The following is a 20728-nucleotide window of genomic DNA, read 5'->3' on the forward strand; positions in this document are numbered from 1 at the left end:
TGTAAAACGTTCGCTTTATCGTCGTAGTTCGACAGGCAAATGCGCAGCGTAACCCTGGTATCCTTGACCTGTATAGACATAGCCAAGAACTTATTCTTCTCCCTACTTGGTACTGGCCGTAAGTTCCTATTTTGGCCACGCCTCAGAAAACCGATTAAATTACAATATTCGTGCATTTTGTGGTTTTTTTTTTTTTTTCTTTATTAAAGAGATTTTTAGCCATAGGCTAGTTCATCTCTTGTGCATTTTGTGGTCAAAATGTTTATGTACACCGATGAATATGATTTGTACCAACAAACTGAACGCAACTGAACATCTCAGAATTGTGAACAACGTGAAATATCGTCAAAAGGTGGCCAAAATAGGAATATGACCAATACTGATGCGTTCACCCTATTCAAAAAACATCGGTTCGAAAATCCAATGAGATTTTTTCTTCTAGAACCACGAGAAAAGTAGCCAACATTTGTACGTTTCATAAAAAAATAGAAATTAGTTGGTCCAGTTTTGTGAAATCGCTGGTAGAAAGTCACGCCAGAACTGCTTGACAAAGTGGTCAATTGCGTGTGATTTGTTTTCATCAACCCCCTCCCCGCCTCCGTTCACAAAGGTTTGAAGTTTCGGGAAAGCCTTCGGCCTACCGATAACTACCGATAAAAGTTTTGAGAACCTACCGATAATGAAAAAAATAATCTGGCCACTCTGGACGGTAAGGTAAAAGTGCACTGGCCGTTGGGTACTTTTGTCTTACCGTGTAGTTGGGTCGTAAATTGATGATAATGATCGGCCAGCGAATCACAATCGGGGGCTGCGACGGACATATAAGAACGGTACGTAAGAGTGAAAACAGAAGGGGGAGGGGTGGTGGGAGGTTGTTAAGCATAATTTATGAATGCCATTCGTGAAAACTCCTCAAATTATTGGCTAAACATTATTCTCGGAACTGGATGTATTCAATATTGAGAGTGGTTTTGTTTCTTCTTATGGGGCCACTTTTTCGTTTGAAACCGTTCAAAAATGAGGGGAGCTTGATAATTCCATCCGATAGCATACAAGGGTGATACAAGTGCAACGGTTTCGGCAAAATATTTTTCTTGCTTATCACGCACATAAAATATAAGGCTTCTACAGAGAATTAACGCATTAGCACCAGCTGTTTCCCATCATTTAATTTCAATGAATATGCATAGCTGAAGAAGATTCCCTTCTAAAACGAGTAGGTAGGAGTGGGTATACTAGTGCAAAGGAGGCAAAACCCCCACAGCAGCTCTATATCTCGTTGGTTATGCCGGGTCCTGTAAACACTTCAGGCTGTTCAGCTACCCTGCCTCAATTTCTCTCTATCTCATCGATGGAGTCCTCTTTAATATCGCAACATGCAGAGCTGACCGTTGCAGATTCCGTGTTGGCAGGGTTTTAAGGTTTAATTTAATTCAAAAGCAGTTTTGTATAAAATAGCAAAAGGAATACAATGACGCGGGCTTCGAAACAAAACTGCTTTTGAATTTTTCGAAAATCCATCAAAATAAATTGAACCTTAAGCTCACCTGAACTCTAGTACCCTTGAGTGAAGTTGGACGGTAAACACAAGAGCCTCTCAAGGTCTCCCCTCCAGCCATGATGCCACCCCCGCTCAATGTCAACAGGTGACTCGCCAGAACAATATTAAATGTTAAATATTATTCTAAGCATGCTCATATTTATTTATGCTACCACGCCTATTGATCCCTGCAAAATGGACGCTTTTCGGCAAACGATTCAATGATTTCACGAGAGCTATCCAGCACATTCAAGTCAGCCGCCAAATGCCCAATCAATACCAGTTCGAAGACGCTTGGGTTAATCCAATCTCATATTCCGCGGTATACGATATAGAGAGAGAAAGTAAATACACTAATTGATAAATTGCTTACTGATGAGATTAACGGACGCTAGACGAGGATTGTACCCCAGAAAAAGAAAGAGTCAGAGATTCGGGATGTACACTGGCGAAGCTAGGATTTTTTCACGGGGGCAGGACAGTCTATTCCGTACTTGATGGGTTCCTAGAAAAATGGGGTATGGCATTGAAAATAATAAATGTTCAATGGTATCTTCGTAAAATGCAAAAATGCTGCAAATTTTCACCTATCCTGGATTAGTTCAGTTCTCTTATGAGCAGCCAAGCAGAGCAATACACCATGGTTCCAAGAATTACTTCTTTCCGTATGATGTTTCTTCTTTCCTCCAGCTGTTCACGGGAACGTAAGACGATTCCAAGAACAATTTAGGTTACCCGCTTGGTTCTTTTGCCTTAGACCATAATGTCAGGATGATTGACAGGGATGTGGACATCCGTTATACACCAGAGGAAATTAATATGAGGACACGCGAAAAGGCATGTTTTTTTTCCGAATTCCAGAACCAGTTGGAATTACAAGTCATTTGTTAAACACGAACTATTTGGTATGTCTACCGATCCATGATTTCAGATAAAAAATAAGCATTTTAGTGTGTCCTTATTTTTATTTCCACTTGAGCAGGGAAGGTGATACAGCTGTGGCGAGTAGAGCACGGAGATAAAAAGCGCGGTCAATGACTTTGTTTTTTTGACGTAGGACTACGTCTTTGTGGAATACACTGGGAGTGCATTCGCATTGAGCAAGTAGCACCCATTCGTAGGTGGTACAAGCAACAATCAATACTGTGGTATTCCGAAAATCACTGGCATATTTTAAGTACGAAGTTCATGATATTACAATCACATCTATCTTTATTGACACGCTAATCTGCACTCTTCCTCGTTTTCACATGCACTCTAATCTAGGATACCACATCCTCCCCTGACAGAAAACAACAACATAGTAGTACATAGCCTAACTAATTAATTCAATTTGCAGACTATTCAACCACGTTAAGGAATCTTTGCGGCTTTCGAATCGGTTGGATATTACGGCGTTTTGCAATGGGTTCCACGTTATCCAATACATTACTTTCAGACGGATGGGTTCTTGTAGTATCCTTCACTGTCGTTTCATCAGTTGAACAAGGTTGATTAGTTAGCCGTTGTCTTTGTCCAGAACCTTCTTCCACCGGTGGCACTAAAAAAAATAAGGAAAATGCAAAAGGAAATCAAAAAGACGAAATGTGATGCGGCGGTGTGCCAAAATAAAAAAAAATATTTTACCATAATCGTCCAAGTCACTCTTACGTTTCACGTACTTCTTCAAGCACTTAACATTCCGGTCGTATGTTTTATCTGTGATAGTATCCATGACGGTAGCTCTGCCAGCTCCCTGCATCTTAATTATTTTGTGGAAAGAGTTTTTGTATGGCATGTCAGCCTTATCACGTTTTTGTTGTGTGACCAATGCCGTATCTCCAACTTCGATTTCAGTTTGCCGAGCTCGACGAACGTTGTCCTCTCTTGTGTTACGGTCAAACTTTGCCTTCTGATCTCGATCTCGAAGCTCTTCATCAACCAACTGTTGCTGATCAGTACGGATGTTTGGCAGTACACTTCGCACAGCCCTTTCAAACATCAATTCCGCCGGAGGGATCTTCGTTACGTGGTGTGGCCATGAATTGTATGCCGCCACATACTCCGATAAAACCTCTTTCCAGTTTAATTTCCCAAGTTTAGCAATGGCTGTGATTTTGTTAATGCCCTGCATGCTCCTTTCTACAAGACCATTTTCCGTAGGGTTTAAAGGGGTACTGTTAATCAACTTAACTCCCCAGACATTCTTAAGCCAAGATTTTAAGTCTACACTGTTAAAGGGAGGCCCATTGTCGGCTTTCAATGTTTTCGGGATATAATACGAGTTGAAAACTCTTCTGAGTGCTCTCTTCACAGTTTCCGTATCCGTTTTATCCATTGGCAAAGCAACAAGAAATCGGGAATAATTATCAATCAAAACTAGTGCCTTCCAGTTATGCACATCCGATGCCGAGGAGAAATCCATCGATACATAATCCCATGGGTTTTGAGGAAGTTCGGTCATCACGATGGGAACAGGATTTGAAGTGACAGTAACGAGCTGACATTCTGGACAACTTCTAACAAACTCTTCTGTGTCTCGATCAATGCCTGGCCACCATAAACCTTGCCTCAGGAAATTTTTCATGGTTGACATACCCGGGTGACTACGATGGGCCAAAAGCAGGGCTCGGTTCCGCAATGATGCCGGTAAAACCATTTTCTCACGCTTCATCAATAGCTCTCCTTGCATTCCCTGGAATGCCTGATATTTTGCAATATGTGCGGGCCATTTTTCCTTTTTTCCAAGCCATTCAATGACTGCCTTAAGCTCGTGATCCTTGAGTAATTCAGTTTTCACTTCTGTGTTTGTTAAAGCCAACAACTGGTCGTTGATAACACTTGGGCTGGCGAAGACAGAAAATAATTCGTGTGGCTCTTTTTCAGTACCAAACTGTGGATATTCTCGCTTAACACCGATTCTCGATGCAGCGTCAGCAATATTGTTTTTGCCAGCAACGTGATCGAAATCATAAGCGAAATGATCCATCCTTAACATTGTAACGTGCCAGTGCGGTGTTACTCCCAGCACTGATGAGACCCCCGTCTCCAAGCCTCAGGGTCGGCACACGCTCGTGATTATTCCGCGAATTAAGAAAACACTCAAAGTTCACTTAAGATAAACTCCCACTTTATTCGTTTTGACGACACTCACTTCACGGACGGTCTCCCACTTCCCACTCCTACCTTGTGCTAGCACTACTCTTCTTTTGTCTTCGGGGCCACTTCACCTGCCACTGCCGTCGTCGTCGTTCATTTCCTTCCTCTGGTACCGCATCACCTTCTTGGGCCAGGGGTGGACGCCTCTACCTGTCCCGTACGCCCCTCGAGTATGGTGACGGACTCGAGGTTTCAACGAACCACAAGGGTAAGTTGACTTGCCTGGATTGGTTGCGCACACTGTAGCTGAGGGATCAGATTCTGGAACTGCGATTCGGACACACTATCGGCGATTGGCGTGGTCGTCTCCGGAAAATTCGTTGAATTCACTGGCGTTACGATAAAACCGCGAGGTCCTGTGGGCGCGAAGGAGAATTCGAAATGGCGGTTATCGACCTGACAACGGTTGGATTGGTTCGGGGTTTTCTTGGCGATGGTAATTACCTGGCTGTCCAATGGTATGTGGCAGCTTCCTCTACAACTTCTTCAACTACAACTTCCAACTTAGCTCACTTTAGCACTTAGTTTTCACCTTCAAACTATTAACGCTATCAAACGCTATGTGACCGTAGTCTATAATGATCACCAGGCTTCTGACTGTGCCTCTTGGTGGACGATGACCCCGAACCGTGACCGTTGAACCGTCGTACGTGCCACGAATTCTCCACGCAATGGCCCGATTACGCCACCCCTATGGACGTCCATTCATGACTACACACAGCGTGCTCTGGTGGTGGCTAGTGGCATTGTTCTACAGTTTATAGGGAAGTGTCTCCTACTGGCTGCGTTCGTGAGGATTCTGGGACGTATTACCTTTTACGAACATTTAAACATTTTCTTAGAATTTAATAACTAAATATACGAAAACTACACGCGATTAATCTCACCAATCTTGGACGCAACGCTTACACTTGTTACAACATCCAGCCCTCAGCTCTCGACAAGATTCTCTTACCGACGTCTTTACGGTTTTTGTTCTTTGTCATGAACATGAGTGCCTCGCTGTCAGACCGTAGGGTGAAACGTCGACCTAATAGATAGTAAGAGAACTTCTCCATTGCCCAAACGATTGCTAACGCCTCTCGATGAAGCTGTGGGTATCGACACTCTGCTTCTGTCAGGCTCTTGGGGGCACAAGCAATGATTCGACGCTCTTCAGTTTGTATCCCCTCTTGCACCAAGATTGCTCCTAGACCCCAAGGTGAAGCATCCGTATAGAGAACAGTTCGATCATTTTCTTTGAAATATCCTCTTTTAATTAGATCGCGTTCGACTTCGTCCTTGAGTTTTTCAAACGATTCCTGGTGTTGCAAAGTCCACACAAACTTCGTGTTTTCTGCTAGGAGATCACGTAGCAGTTTAGTTTTATGCGAGAAATTCTTGATGAATGGACTTATGTAGGTCAGCATACCCAAGAAGCTGCGGACTTCAGACGTGTCCTTCGGCTTTTCGAAAAACTTAACATCCGATATTTTCTTTCGCATTGGTAAAATTCCAGTGCCATCAATTGTGAATCCCAGAAAATCTATTGTTTTCTGATCATACATCGACTTTTCCTCATTGATAGTGAGATTATTAACATTCAACACTTTTTTCACTTCGGCAACATGGTATCTCAACTCTGGTACGTTTTTGCCATGCACCAAAACATCATCGAGGTAGATAATGATATTTTTACACTTTATCAGTAGTTTCTCCATCACTTTCTGGAAAAGCTCTGGAGCGCATGATAATCCGAACGGAAGTCTTCTGAACCGCATCAATCCATTGGCTGTCATAAAGGTTGTAAAATGGCGAACTTCGTCATGTAAATCGATGTGAAAATAAGCATCTTTCAAATCGAGCTTAGAAAAATACATCGTACCATTTGGAATATCGGTCCAAATCTTGTCTAGCGACGGCATTGGATATGGTTCACGAATGATCGCCTTGTTTACCTCACGGTAATCTACAACAATTCGAAAATCATTGACACCCTTCGGAACTAACACAAGCGGTGAAACCCATGTTATTGTATCATGTTCTTTATCTGCCCTTTCAATAATACCCCTATCCTCCATTCGTCTCAACTTTTCATTCGTCGCAATTTCAAACGCCTTTGGAATGTTGTACCGGATGATTTGTTTGGGCATGACCGAATCATCCACCTTGAATTTCACGGCGGCATTTGGAATCTTTGGAAACTCCTGCGGTTCGTTTTCACGGGCTACAGAAATGTCGAGCATTTTGGGCTCCAATCGAGTATCAGAGATTGAGTGCAAAGTGTTCGGTTCGGTCCTGCTGTTATGTAAGAGTGAAACCTGCAGCCCTATACGAATCAAGTTCAAATTACTTGCTGTTTCGTAACTGAGCAACGATAACTCAGTTCCCTTGACCACGAAGAATTTTGCCAGCTGCAATGGTTGATTGCTCACCCCAATGTACGCTTTAAATGAGCATTCTACTTCTAGTGGTTGTTGGTTTGCATAACTTCGCAAAATTTCTTCAGGGTAAAGCACAAAATCCTGAATAACTGAACGGCAATTACGCTTGATCATTTGCCACCCATTTTTCGTCATGGTGTTGACAGTAGCACCTGAATCAATCAAAAATTGGAAACTCTCTGTTCCAATCTTACAACTGACAAGTCTAGGATCTTCATGTCCTAGTGAAGAGTTTTTGCGCCCAGTTATAAGCTGAAACGATTATTAATAAGAATATAAACACACAAAAATAAAAGCTTAAACAATGATAAAGGGTGATACGGTCAAAATTTGGTCAATATCAACTTGACGTATTTCTTTCAATTTTGCATTTAAAAACCTGAACACCCCTCATTTTGAAGGTGTGTGTGTGTAGAATGTTGCTCCTATTTTGATTTTGTAATTCACTCTTCAGTTGTCAAAATGCCGTCCAAGCAAGAAGAGCAGCGTATCAAAATTTTGCTCGCGCATCGCGAAAATCCGAGCTACTCGCACGCAAAGTTGGCAAAATCGCTAAAAGTTGCCAAATCAACCGTTACAAATGTAATTAAAGTGTTTGGGGAACGTTTGTCGACAGCCAGGAAGTCTGGATCGGGGGGAAATCGAAAACCGGAAGCCGCTGAGACGACAAAGAGAGTTGCCGGTAGTTTCAAGCGAAACCCTAACCTCTCTCTCCGAGATGCCGCAAATAAGCTGGGTGTATCGTCTACAACCGTGCATCGAGCCAAAAAACGAGCCGGACTATCGACTTACAAGAAGGTAGTGACTCCAAATCGCGATGATAAACAAAATACGACGGCCAAAGCGCGATCCCGGAGGCTGTACACGACGATGCTGACGAAGTTTGACTGCGTGGTAACGGACGACGAAACCTACGTCAAAGCCGACTACAAGCAGCTTCCGGGACAGGAGTTTTATACGGCAAAGGTAGCAGATGTTTTCAAGCACATGAAACTGTCAAAGTTCGCAAAGAAATATCTGGTTTGGCAAGCCATCTGTACCTGTGGCTTGAAAAGCAGCATTTTCATAGCTTCCGGGACTGTCAACCAAGAAATTTACGTGAAAGAGTGTTTGAATAAACGTCTGCTGCCTTTCCTGAAGAAACACGGTTGTTCCGTACTGTTTTGGCCGGATTTGGCATCTTGCCATTACGGTAAAAAGGCCATGGAGTGGTACGCCGCCAACAACGTGCAGGTGGTTCCCAAAGACAAGAACCCTCCCAACACGCCAGAGCTCCGCCCAATTGAGAAATACTGGGCTATTGTCAAGCGGAACCTAAAGAAGACAAAAAAAACTGCTAAGGGCGAGCAGCAGTTCAAGGCAAACTGGCTTTCTGCGGCGAAGAAGGTGGACAAGGTGGCTGTACAAAATCTGATGGCAGGGGTCAAGCGTAAGGCCCGGCAATTCGGATTTGGAAAAGCGGAAGCCTAACTGAATATTTTTCCTGAATTTTATACTAATTGAACTTGAAAAAGAAATTTAATTTGATTTTTTAAATAAACGATTTCACCGATTTACACGCGTTTTGCCTTGACCAAATTTTGACCGTATCACCCTTTAGTAGCGCTGTTTTTCGAAAAGCAAAACTCGGCAAAGTGCCCCTCTTTCCCACATGTGTAACATTTGACGCGATAGGCCCTGCACTGCTTAGGACCGTGAATACTGCCGCACTTCAAGCAGTTCTGGCTGGTATTTTTGAACCGTCCTGCACGACCAAGAGAACTCACACCTTGAAATCGGAAATTCCTATTGTTGGCTTCCGATCGTGATCCTCGATATGAACCGTGACGCATTGGACCGAAATGCGAGTTCTGACTAACTACTGCATTAACTGGCTTCACAACAGTCCCTTCATGTGTCTTTAGTTCTTCAATGCTGCTACCACCTTCGTTCATGACTATCTGCTTTGATTCCTCAGATTCCATCCGAATGTAATCAAGATGTCTACCGTGGGCAGTAATCAACTCAAGATTGTTGTTGAAGATATTGCTCATTTCGTACAACTTTGTTGCGATTTGCAGTACAGATCGTCGAACTAATGCTTGAACAAATTCTTCGTTTCGCTGCTCTGCCTCAAATTCGCAAAACTTTGCTTGAGTCTCTAATCGCAAAACCCAATCAACAAATGGTTCTGAGGTGCCCATTCGCATTTCACGAAACTTCATCCTCTCCTTCGTGTAGTCGCACGTTTGGTCAAAATACCTATTACAATATTAGGGAGATTAATAAGGGAGACTACAGTCAATAACAGTGATTCTCAACTATGGATTCAGGGACTCGTATCGTTTATTCAAAATCATGTTCTTTGTCGTAAGTAAATAATGAATATTAAAAAGTTTTCACAATTTTCGACGTTGATAAAAAAAAATATAAAATAAATTAAAATAAAACGATCTACAAGTTTTGCAAAACCCCCTTCCAGGTGTTGTATATTACCACTTGAGAAACACTGTTCTACTCTCCGACAAACAAAAACAAGAAATTCATAATATAAAACAACACAACACAAAAAAAAACCTTTACCTGTTTAGCGCCGATACTGTTGCGCTATAAATATCATCCGAACCAGCAGAAAGATTTTCTTGAACCTCGATTACACTTAGTAAATAATTGCCAGCGAAGATTTTCAATCCGTCCAGCTGCATGGCAGGTGCAACAGATTCCTTGCAGGCGGAAATTCGCTCAAACTGATTCATTTTGCAGCCACTTTTCCATGCTTAGCTTTCGTCTGATGTGTTCCGTTAGCACCGCATAGAGATTTTCCCACGGTGGAATCTTGTAATACCGTTTTTTCTGGAACATTTCCGTTCTCAACACTTTCAAAATTTAAATTGGCTGAACCCGACTCGTCGGATGAAGAGATGTCACTTTCATGCCACAAACCACTCATTTTACCAAATTTCAATACCGATGTTCAGAAATGGACGATATCTTGTGAACTGAAACGCTTTCCAGAGAATTATGATTATGCTGTACTAGAGGTTTCCAGCTCTATATGTGAGTGTAATATTTCAATTGAACGGATAACTCAGCTTACAAACACTAACACACTTTTCAACTAACCAGCTCGCTGACTGTGGTTCAGTGAGAAAAAAAAAACGAATCCTGATCGTTGGTTTTTGTATTGCCTCTCTTTTTGGCGCACTCCATACTATGCATCGATCTAGAACTCGAATTCGCCAAACGTCAACGTTTGCTGTCTTGCTTGATCACTTTATTTTAGCATTGTAAACTCGCCTTCCACTACACACTTGCTTTTAGTAAGCAGTGTGGCCATTAATTATTTCTTTTATTTTATCTTGATTCCACTTCGCCTCAGGCATAACCCGACTCACTAAATACACAATATTTTCCTCTTTTATTTCCTCAACTTCTTTGGCTATAAATGCGTTGACCTTGAGCTGAACTCGGCGCAGACACATTTATGTATAACTCACTTAGCCTTGGGCTTTACCCGGCTTATGTTTTTAATGTTCGAATGCATTATTTTGGCCTTGAGCTGAACTCGACTCAAAAAATATCAGGTGGTCTTGGGCTTCACCCGACTCAACTGTTTCAAATTAAGCGGTTTTGGCCTTGAGCTGAACTCGGCGCAAAAAAAATGGCCTTAGGCTTAACCCGACTCAACATAGTCTTGAAATTGATTTGTCGTGAACTATCTATAGTTTATTGTATATGCGCGAATATTGATGGTCCGAAAGTGCGGATAACAATAACAATCAAAAAAAAATTTTTTTTTTTGGCTGGGCGAAAGTGAGGACTTGAAAATGGAACTATGCAATTGTGCGCGTTATAACCATCATGGTGTTATATATACAAGCTGGTCTTGGGCTTAACCCGACTCAACTATTTAGGCTTCAAGATGACTCCGCATAAAAAATTGAATACATACATTGTTGCATTACTTGAACATCCCTACAGAGTATGTGCACCCCTTCTGGGTTGTCGTTCATTCTCTTGCCTCTCACTTCATTCATGCTTTTGTTGATTCATTCATAACTCTACTGCGTATCGAAGAGTACAGTTCGCTAGTGAATAAAGAGACTATTTGAGTGTTACTAAACTAAATCTAGTGTGTTTTATTAAAATAGAACATGGTGTCAGAAGTTACCGTGTGCTTCAAGTGAAAATTCGCGTCATTATCGAAATCGCGAATCGGAAATCGGTCCGGGGAAAATCGTTCTCAAGTCGCGTCGTGTCAGCGGCCATTTTGTATTTTTCGGTCGGGATCGGGAGTGAAGAGTGATTCGCATAAAAATGGATGCAAATCAAATGAAAATGTTGTTGGAGCAACAAATGCAGATGTTTACGAAGATGATGGAGGGAATGCAAGCGACGCAGAATCAGGCTCAAGCGATGCAGCGGCCAAGTGCGTCGAATGTGCAGGTTCCGCAACCATCGCCGCTAGCAGTGGAAGGCGACATGCAGGAAAACATGGATTTTTTTGAGAAAAGCTGGAAAGACTACGCTAAGGCCATTGGTATGGATCGGTGGCCGCCAGAAGAAAACCCACAGAAGGTAAGCTTCTTGCTGTCGGTCATAGGAGAGCCGGCAAGGAAAAAGTACTTCAACTTCGAGTTGACAGCAGCGGAAGGTGCAGATCCGGAGGCCACATTGGCCGCCATACGAGAGAAGGTTGTTGCGAAGAGGAATGTCATAGTGGACCGGCTCGACTTTTTCTCTACGACACAGCAGACTCGAGAATCAATCGACGATTATGCCTCTCGTCTCAAGACTCTGGCAAAAATGGCTAAACTCGGAGTGCTAGAGACGGACCTTATCGCATATAAGGTGGTCACGTCCAACAAGTGGCCAAGTATGCGATCAAAAATGTTAAGCATTGCAGACATAACATTGACGAAAGCGATAGACATGTGTCGAGCGGAGGAGATCACGACTAAGCGGTCCCAGGAACTTTCAGTTTTCTATCCGGAAGTAGAGGTGAACAAAGTCGCGAAAGCTAAGTTCCGTTCCAAGCCTCAATCACAGCGGTGCAAGTTCTGCGGAGACCGTCATGACTTCTCTAAAGGTTCCTGTCCCGCTCTTGGTAAGCGGTGCCATAGGTGCAACGGAAGGAACCATTTCGGAAAGGTATGCAAGGCCAGCAACAGATTCCAGAACAGGAAGTCTCGTAAGGTGAAGGAGGTGAAGGACGAAAGCACTGATTCGGAGGAGCAAGCACTTTCTTGCAATGAAGGTTCATCGGAAGCAAGCGAGGACGAATACGAAATCGGCAAGATTTTCGATAATTCATCGAAAGGAGGTGGCGTGATGGCTGAGTTGGATCTCAACTTTGATAACAAGTGGAAGTCAGTGATTTGCGAAGTGGACACCGGAGCTAATACCAGCCTGATTGGCCATAATTGGTTGGTCAAACTCACAGGAGAGGAAACCCCGCAGATGATGCCGTCGACGTACAAGCTCCAAAGCTTCGGTGGGAATCCCATCAAAGTGCTTGGGGAAGTGAAGATACCGTGCCGTCGGATGAAGCGTCGATACCGATTGGTTCTGCAAGTTGTGGACGTGGACCATTGCCCCCTACTGTCGGCAAAGGCATCACGTGTTCTGGGCTTCGTCAAGTTCTGCAAATCGGTCACATTCGGTAAGTCTGATGAAGCAAATTCGCCAAACTTGTTGAATGTTCACAGGATCGAAGCGGAGAAGATTATCCAAGGCCACAAAGGAATCTTTTCTGGTTACGGAAAATTTGAAGGTCAACCCAACAAACAATTTTAGCTGCAGCTTAGCTTATACAGGCAAAAATTAGCTGCATAAGGCAAATTTTGGCTGTATAAGCTAATCTGCAGCTAAAATTGTTTGTTGGGAAGTATCGTTGGAGGTAGACCATTCTGTTACACCTTCAATCCAACCTCCTCGTCGTGTTCCGATCGCCCTGAGAAGCAAGTTGAAGAATCTTCTAATTCGCCTGGAAGAGCACAACGTAAAACTGAACAAAACGAAGCTCAAGCTCTGCCAAACGTCTGTGAAATTCTTCGGACATGTCCTGTCAAGCAAAGGTCTTCTACCAGATGAGTCGAAGGTTGCTACGATCCAAAATTTTCCTACACCTCTCAACCGGAAGGAAATACACCGTTTTATTGGAATGGTGAACTATTTGGGCAGATTTATTCCAAATCTTAGCAGCAACCTGACAAACCTTCGTAAGCTGATTTCAGATGAAGTTCCCTGGCGCTGGACGAATATTGAGGTGGAAGAGTTCAACCGAGTAAAGGGCTTGGTTGCAGACGTTGGAACCTTGCAGTACTATAACCCAAGAAAACCATTGACCATTGAATGCGATGCAAGTTGCTTTGGATTGGGAGTTGCTGTCTACCAGGATGAAGGAATAATAGGCTATGCCTCAAGGACGTTGACTGCGACTGAACGAAACTACGCGCAGATTGAGAAGGAGCTGTTGGCGATTCTGTTTGCGTGTGTTCGTTTCGACCAACTTGTGGTTGGAAATCCGAAAACGATTGTGAAGACCGATCATAAGCCCTTGATCAGCATTTTCCGGAAGCCTTTGTTGTCTGCTCCAAGAAGATTGCAACATATGCTGCTCAACCTACAACGTTACAATTTGGTAATTGAGTTCGTCACAGGAAAGGAAAATGTTGTGGCTGATGCGCTATCCCGTGCACCGTTCGATGACAAGGCAGTGAAAGACGAATATAACAAGATGCACATTTACAAAGTGTTTGATGATGTCGAAGGGTTGGAGCTTACGAAGTTTCTTAACATATCGGACAGTTGCCTGAACGAGATCATGGATGAAACGGTGAGGGATCCTTGTATGCAGAGCATCATCACTTTTGTTCAGCAAGGTTGGCCTGGAACGGCTGATAAAGTACCAGATGGACTCCGTGTGTATTTCGGGTATCGGGATGAGATATCAGTACAGGATGGAATCGTTTTTCGACATGATCGCATTCTTGTTCCACATGCTTTGCGAAGAGAGATGATCGAAAAGTGTCACGTTAGTCACAATGGGAGTGAAGCGACTCTCAAGTTGGCTAGAGCAAACCTGTTTTGGCCAGGCATGAGCAGTCAAATCAAGGATGTCGTGAAAGGTTGTCCGGTTTGCGCAAAATTTGCTTCGTCGCAGCCGAATCCACCCATGATGAGTCATCAAATTCCCCTGTATCCGTTCCAGTTGATCTCGATGGATGTTTTCTTCAGTGAGTTCCGTGGTCGCAATCAGAAGTTCCTGGTCACCGTCGACCACTATTCAGATTTCTTTGAGGTGGATATCCTAAAGGATCTGACACCGGAATCGGTTATAGCAGCTTGCAGTAGAAATTTCGCTCGACATGGAAAACCACAAACCTTGTTGACCGACAATGGAACGAACTTCCTCAACCAGAAAATGAGGAAGTTTGCAACGGAATGGGACATCAAACACATCACTTCGGCTCCTCATCATCAGCAGGCTAACGGGAAATCGGAGGCAGCCGTGAAGATTGCAAAGCGCTTACTGAAGAAATCGGAGGAAACCGGAACGGACTTCTGGTATGCACTTTTGCATTGGAGGAACATCCCGAATAAGATTGGCTCTAGTCCTGCTGCTCGTTTGTTTTCTCGTTCTACACGTTGTGGAATACCAACATCCGGGGCGAATCTTATGCCGAAAGTTGTCGAACATGTTCCTGAAGCAATCGAGGAGAACAGAAGGAAGATTAAATTGAATTACGACAGAAAAACAAGAAACCTACCTGACCTACAGACTGGATCACCCGTTTATGTGCAGATGAATCCGGAAATTTCAAAACAGTGGACGCCGGGAACCGTTGCCAATCGCCTCAGTGATCGGTCTTACACCGTGAATGTGAATGGCAGCAACTATCGTCGGAGTTTGATTCACTTGAAGCCGCGTAAGGAACCCGAATCGTCGGCAGAAAATTTAACAACAAACACAGTTCCAAAGCCATCGGAGGGAGAAAACGAAGAAGAAAATTGCAGTTATCCAGTTGACAGTTCTCAATCAGTTCTCACCCAGAATTCTCACAACAAGTCACCAGCTCAGGCAGTGGTGCCAGTTTCGACTTCGCCGATTCTACCGATCGCAGCGCCTCGTATGTGTCAGTCACCGAAGCCTAAGGAGAATTTGAATTCAGCATCCAGTTCCATCAACAGTCGTCCGAAACGGGTGTCTCGTATTCCAGAGAAGCTGATGGACTATGTTATTGAGTACAAGTGATGTTTTGTTGAAACAGGGAGGATGTTGCATTACTTGAACATCCCTACAGAGTATGTGCACCCCTTCTGGGTTGTCGTTCATTCTCTTGCCTCTCACTTCATTCATGCTTTTGTTGATTCATTCATAACTCTACTGCGTATCGAAGAGTACAGTTCGCTAGTGAATAAAGAGACTATTTGAGTGTTACTAAACTAAATCTAGTGTGTTTTATTAAAATAGAACATACATCTTCTTGGAGTGTTGGGTATGTTCTTCTCCATAAATCAACGAAAAGACTATATAATTTAACTTCCTTAATTTATTTCACGTTTTCAACATTCCTAGCAACACTTCCGGGGAATTAAACTTCCGTCCATTTCCATGATCTTTATGTTGTTTTTAAAACTACTTGCCGGTCGCAAAAAATTGCATATTTTCTGAAGTTCACCATACTCATCCAGTGCACCTCTATCATGGCAGGATCGCCAATGTGGTATTCCGAAAATCACTGGTATATTTTAAGTACGAAGTTCATGATATTACAATCACATCTATCTTTATTGACACGTTAATCTGCACTCTTCCTCGTTTTCACATGCACTCTAATCTAGGATACCACAAATACCAATACAAAACTATCGATTTAAAATTGGCTCACTACTTGACTAGCCTATTGGTCCCAAGCGAATCGGTTAACGTACCCCATTCTATTATAAGTTCCAGTACTACACTATGTTTGTTTTGATTCGCTATGAAAGTTTGACAGATAAAATGAGGGGTTAGTGGATTTTCCTATGTTTCGAGGGGTGAATCGATTAGCTTGGTACCGAAGATAGTACCAGAGCTAAGCCAAAAAGTTGAACTCTTTTCTTCGGGACCTTCTGGTCTAAGAGTTACCTCTATGGTTGTACGTTTTGCTCCCGACAAACATAGTGCAGTACTAGAATTTCAACTAGAATGGGGTACGTTAATCGGTTTGCTTGGGACCAATAGGCTAGTCAAGTAGTGAGCCAATTTTAAATCGTTAGTTTCCACCGGTTGCTAATAGCGAATTCGTTTATTATTCAGTTCCAACCTGGATCGGGTATCACGATTGGGTCTGCTTGTTTTCAGACAAACGTCAGTTTATTCGTTTGTTTTTAAAACCCAGCTCAGGTTGAGGTTCGCACTGACAAAAAGTTCGGTTATGCACTCTCCTGCTGCGTAATGAAAATCATTACCCAGATCTAAAAACCCGACCACATTTCCTTGAGCTCTATCCGTTCCGTGTACACTACAAACAACTGATTGTGGACTAATTTCCGGAAGGTCAATAGCAAAAACCAAAACATTGTAGCCGTCATAATTACCTTCCAATTGAAGCTGCTCGTCGTGATTCTGAGCTGTTATTTTTCGCCTGATTGCTTCCCTCCACGGCGGTTGCTTGCTGCTGCAGCTACACCGGCCAATCCATCGTACAGCATATAAAGTTGCAACGGTGCAACAACGTTTCGCAAATCTAGGAAAATTCATCCCGCAGCTTGGCCCATGTCTCGGTTCGCGTACTCCAAAGCGTACTCCCAGTCATGGTGGGTATATACATGGTGATGCAGCTTTATCACTACATGGGCGAGGAGATCGCGGGGGAAAAAGTGCGGTTTTAGAGCAAATTGTAAACAAACTCGGTCGCTGTCCCAACAAAAATCCAACATGGCTGAATCATGAATTTGACACATTAGAATACCTATATATATGTAGCCACCTTGCTCCCAGTATTATCATAGAGGTAACTCTATAAGACCAGAAGGTCCCGATGAAACGTGCTCAACTTTTTGGCTCAACTCTGGTACTCTCTTCGGTCCCAAGCTAATCGATGCACCCCTCGAAACATTGGGAAATCCATGAACCCTCATTTTATCTGTCAAACTTTCATAGCGAATCAAAACAAACATAGTGTAGAACAAAAATTTCGACTAAAATGGGGTACGTGAATCGATTTGCTTGAGACCAATAGGCTATTCAAGTAGTGAGTCAATTTAAAATCGTTAGCTTCCACCGGTTGGTATTATTCTCGGTTTCAGCGAGAAAAACAAAACATTCGAGCTGTCAAAATACCATGTAATTATTCACAAACAAACAAAGTACACTGTACCAGAACATCATCCTCTGTTCGAATCGAAGTTCGAATGAAGCCCCAGACCATTCAAAACGAAATATCAAAATCGCTTTTTCCGAATGATAGCTGCAACCGGTTGACGGTTGTTTTGAAATCAGATGATACTCCTCCCAAATACAGGATGAACATTTATACGAGAAGCGAGCGGACCTCAGTCGATATACGTAACCCTAATAAAAAAATAGCCATAAAAAAGAGCTCAACGACGTGTTTGGGGTATCATCCAAACCATTTGTGGGATAGTTTACCATGGTTTACGCATCCGGCATGAATGAATGTACAATGATTGTCATCCCAAATTGAAATGCATACGGTATTGGTTGAGTCCCATAACGAAAATCATCCAAAATGATGATGTAAATAATTCTATCGAACGCCATTTGCTGATCTGAGCTGATAAACGAGGTAGAAACATATTGTCATCGCTATCAGAGGTGGTACAAACATTGATAAAGCGTGGAAACCGAAGTTTGTCTATTTCGTGGTGGAGGTAGTTTCCTCTACCGACAAGCGATTTTTATATCCATATTGGAATTCTATGGATATTCAATATGGAAATGTAAACAATCGAATTATAAATCTAATTTAAAGCATTTACATGACATCATATTCTTAAATTGTTGCCCTCTGAGCGCTGTTTGATTTACAGTCAATTTTCAAATAAATCATCAGCTGATGACGAATTCAACCATAAGGCAATCATCCGAAATTCGAAAGCAGATTGTTAAAGGGCTCGAGCAATGAAATAATCAGTCGAAGTATTGCGGATGTTTTTGTTCAGTGATAAACTCGATGACTGGAACTGTCGGCACTGCCACCACACAAAGAAAAATGACTGCTTAGAATGCCCTCCCCGTTGTACACTCAAAAAATTCTACCCGTCATCATCATGTGTCTCACACTTAATTTTGCGCTTATTGTGAAATACATCCATTTCATGTGTGAATCTTATGCTATGCATCATGCCTGAACATTATGGATTTGAATTGTGACACACTTGGATTATATGTGCTTCATATGGTGATATCAATAGCTTTGCACATCACAGATCAATATTCTACAATATTCTACTTTATCGACTTCTACTTTATCAACTTCTACTTTGCCGTCCCTAAAAATGAATCGATAAATATATAGTCAAAACTGCCAGAGGCCAGAGCTTTCACTTATCTTTTTTTTAATGGGTCTGATTTGGGATTCGATCATGGATTGTTGGGGTGTGCTGCTGCCGGAGTCTTCGTTCTATCTCACTGTGCCACGGTTGTTCTCATATATGAGGCGGGTTGATAGGATAAAGTCACAACTCTTGTTTTCGATGTTTACCTTTCTGAGCAAGCAATTCACATCGCATTGAAATGCAAAACACTTTAAATCCATCTGTTTTGAACAGTTGTGTGATTCAATGTGCAATACACTTGAATAGATAGTGAAAGATTTTCAACATTTCAAAGTTTGAAACACTAGAAATTAACGTGTTTAACACATTACACATTACACATTACACATTACACGTGTTTAACAAATACACTTAAAGTAAATGTGATTGTGCATTTAGAAAATCAAGTGCTTAAACATTTCGATCAAACGTGTGGAATTTTTTGAGTGTACGGGAGTGAACTGTCAATTTGTTAGCTTTGTGTCAAACAGTGAAGTTATTATTTTGTTTTCCCTCCCCATGGACATGGAGGTTGACGGTACTAAAGCAAAGGGTTGCCGGCGCCGGTGGTGTAGCGTGACTGTTTTCCAACATCCCGATGGGTCTGGGTTCAATCCCAGCCGAGGTCGGTGGGATTTTTCTGAGGCATAAAAATCTCTGGTCACGTCTTCCTTCGGAAGGGAAGTAAAGCCGTTGGTCCCGGCCCATGTGTGTTGAATGGGTGTGATATCCTACGCAGGTGTGGACGCTGCCTTCCTGCACATTCGATTGCCGTCAATGGATGGCAATCGATGTCCGTCGGTGATTGGCACTAGATTGCGGAACAGAGACCGACGTTAAATAAAGGAAAGAAGAAGAAGAAGAAGCAAAGGGTTATGTTTAATTTCTTAATATTTGCCACGATGATGATTTCTTATAGTGACACATATCACCTTCTTAATGCTTCAATATGCCTCAAACGATTAATTCTTAATAATGAGAGAGAGAAGGATTGGTAATTTCCATTTAATTCCACTACCTTATTTGCTTATCCTTGACTTATACGTGTATTTCGTCTACAATATGCAGACTTCTTCAGGACGGCCATCAAGAATGCCTTTATAGAAACAAGCGAGAATACCTTGGGTTAGGAGGGTGAGGAGCGTAGAGAAGCAAAAGCCGTGATAGAGCGGGCGAGAACCAGAGGAGCCAAGAACGAAGCCCGTCAACGGTACTCGGCTCTAGAGAAGGAAGTCAAGCGCTCTTGCAGACGGGACAAGTGAGCGTGGGTGAACTCCCTGGCCGACGAAGGGGAGAAAGCCGCAAACACTGGCTATATAAGCCTCCTCTACGATACATCACGACGCCTGAGTGGAGCAAGGATGAACCCGAGGATGCCAGTGAAGGACACGACTGGACAATTGCTTACCGACCCCACTGACCAGCTGAAACACTGGTTTGAGCACTTCGAGCAACTTCTTCAAGTTTCGACGGCCAACCAGCCATCAACATCTCGGCATGATCCGGCTAGGGTGCGGCGCATCACTCGCGTCAATTCCGAGGCCCCATCACTGCAGGAGATTGAAGCAGCTATCCGAAGCATGAAATCCAACAAGCCTCCAGGGGTCGATCGCATATCAGCAGAGATGCTCAAAGCACAAATGTTGCATCAACTATTCTGTAATATCTGGGACACCGCGACTTTTTCGGCCGACTGGATGCAGGGCATCTTAATGAAGGTCCCAAAGAAGGGGGATCTGACTGTGTGCGACAATTGGCGATGCATCATGTTACTGTATATTGTTCTCAAAGTTCTGTGCAAAGTTATCCTGAATCGGATACAGGAGAAGATCGACGCGACTCTCCTACGGCAGCAGGCAGGATTCCGTGCCAGAAGATCTTGTGTGGACCATATTGTCACGCTCCGCATCATCCTGGAGCAGGTCAATGAATTCCAAGAGTCCCTTTATTTGGTATTCATTGACTACGAAAAAGCTTTCGACCGTCTCAATCACGAGAATCTGTGGGGCGCCCTGAGACGCAAGGGAGTCCCGGATAAAATCGTCAACCTCATCGAAGCGCAGTATGAGGCTTTCACATGCAGAGTTCTGCATAACGGAGC

At 43.0% G+C, this 20728-nt stretch overlaps 2 protein-coding genes across 2 annotated transcripts in view; one reads left to right on the forward strand and one right to left on the reverse strand.

Annotated features, from left to right (window-relative positions):
- Window positions 1-20728, forward strand: part of LOC135712624 (adenylate cyclase, germination specific-like) — a 71412-nt gene that overhangs the window by 33349 nt on the left and 17335 nt on the right. The window lies entirely within an intron of this gene.
- Window positions 8691-9785, reverse strand: LOC135712642 (uncharacterized). The gene is made up of 2 exons (XM_065235596.1): window positions 9664-9785; window positions 8691-9342 (listed from the first exon to the last, which is right to left on the reverse strand). The coding sequence occupies exons 1-2, from the start codon at window positions 9783-9785 to the stop codon at window positions 8691-8693; spliced, it is 774 nt and encodes a 257-aa protein (XP_065091668.1).

This window comes from Ochlerotatus camptorhynchus, unplaced genomic scaffold (genome assembly GCF_037179485.1).
Source record: "Ochlerotatus camptorhynchus isolate MF236.1 unplaced genomic scaffold, CSIRO-AGI_Acam_v1.1 ptg000498l, whole genome shotgun sequence".
NCBI classification, from domain to species: domain Eukaryota; kingdom Metazoa; phylum Arthropoda; class Insecta; order Diptera; family Culicidae; genus Ochlerotatus; species Ochlerotatus camptorhynchus.

Bases quoted from the DNA above. Each gene is read 5' to 3' on its own strand.
- LOC135712642 (XM_065235596.1), bottom strand. From the start codon at position 9,785: ATGCAGCTGGACGGATTGAAAATCTTCGCTGGCAATTATTTACTAAGT. The intron at 9,343-9,663 runs GTAAAGGTTTTT...ATATTGTAATAG, and splicing joins ACAGTATCGGCGCTAAACAG to GTATTTTGACCAAACGTGCG.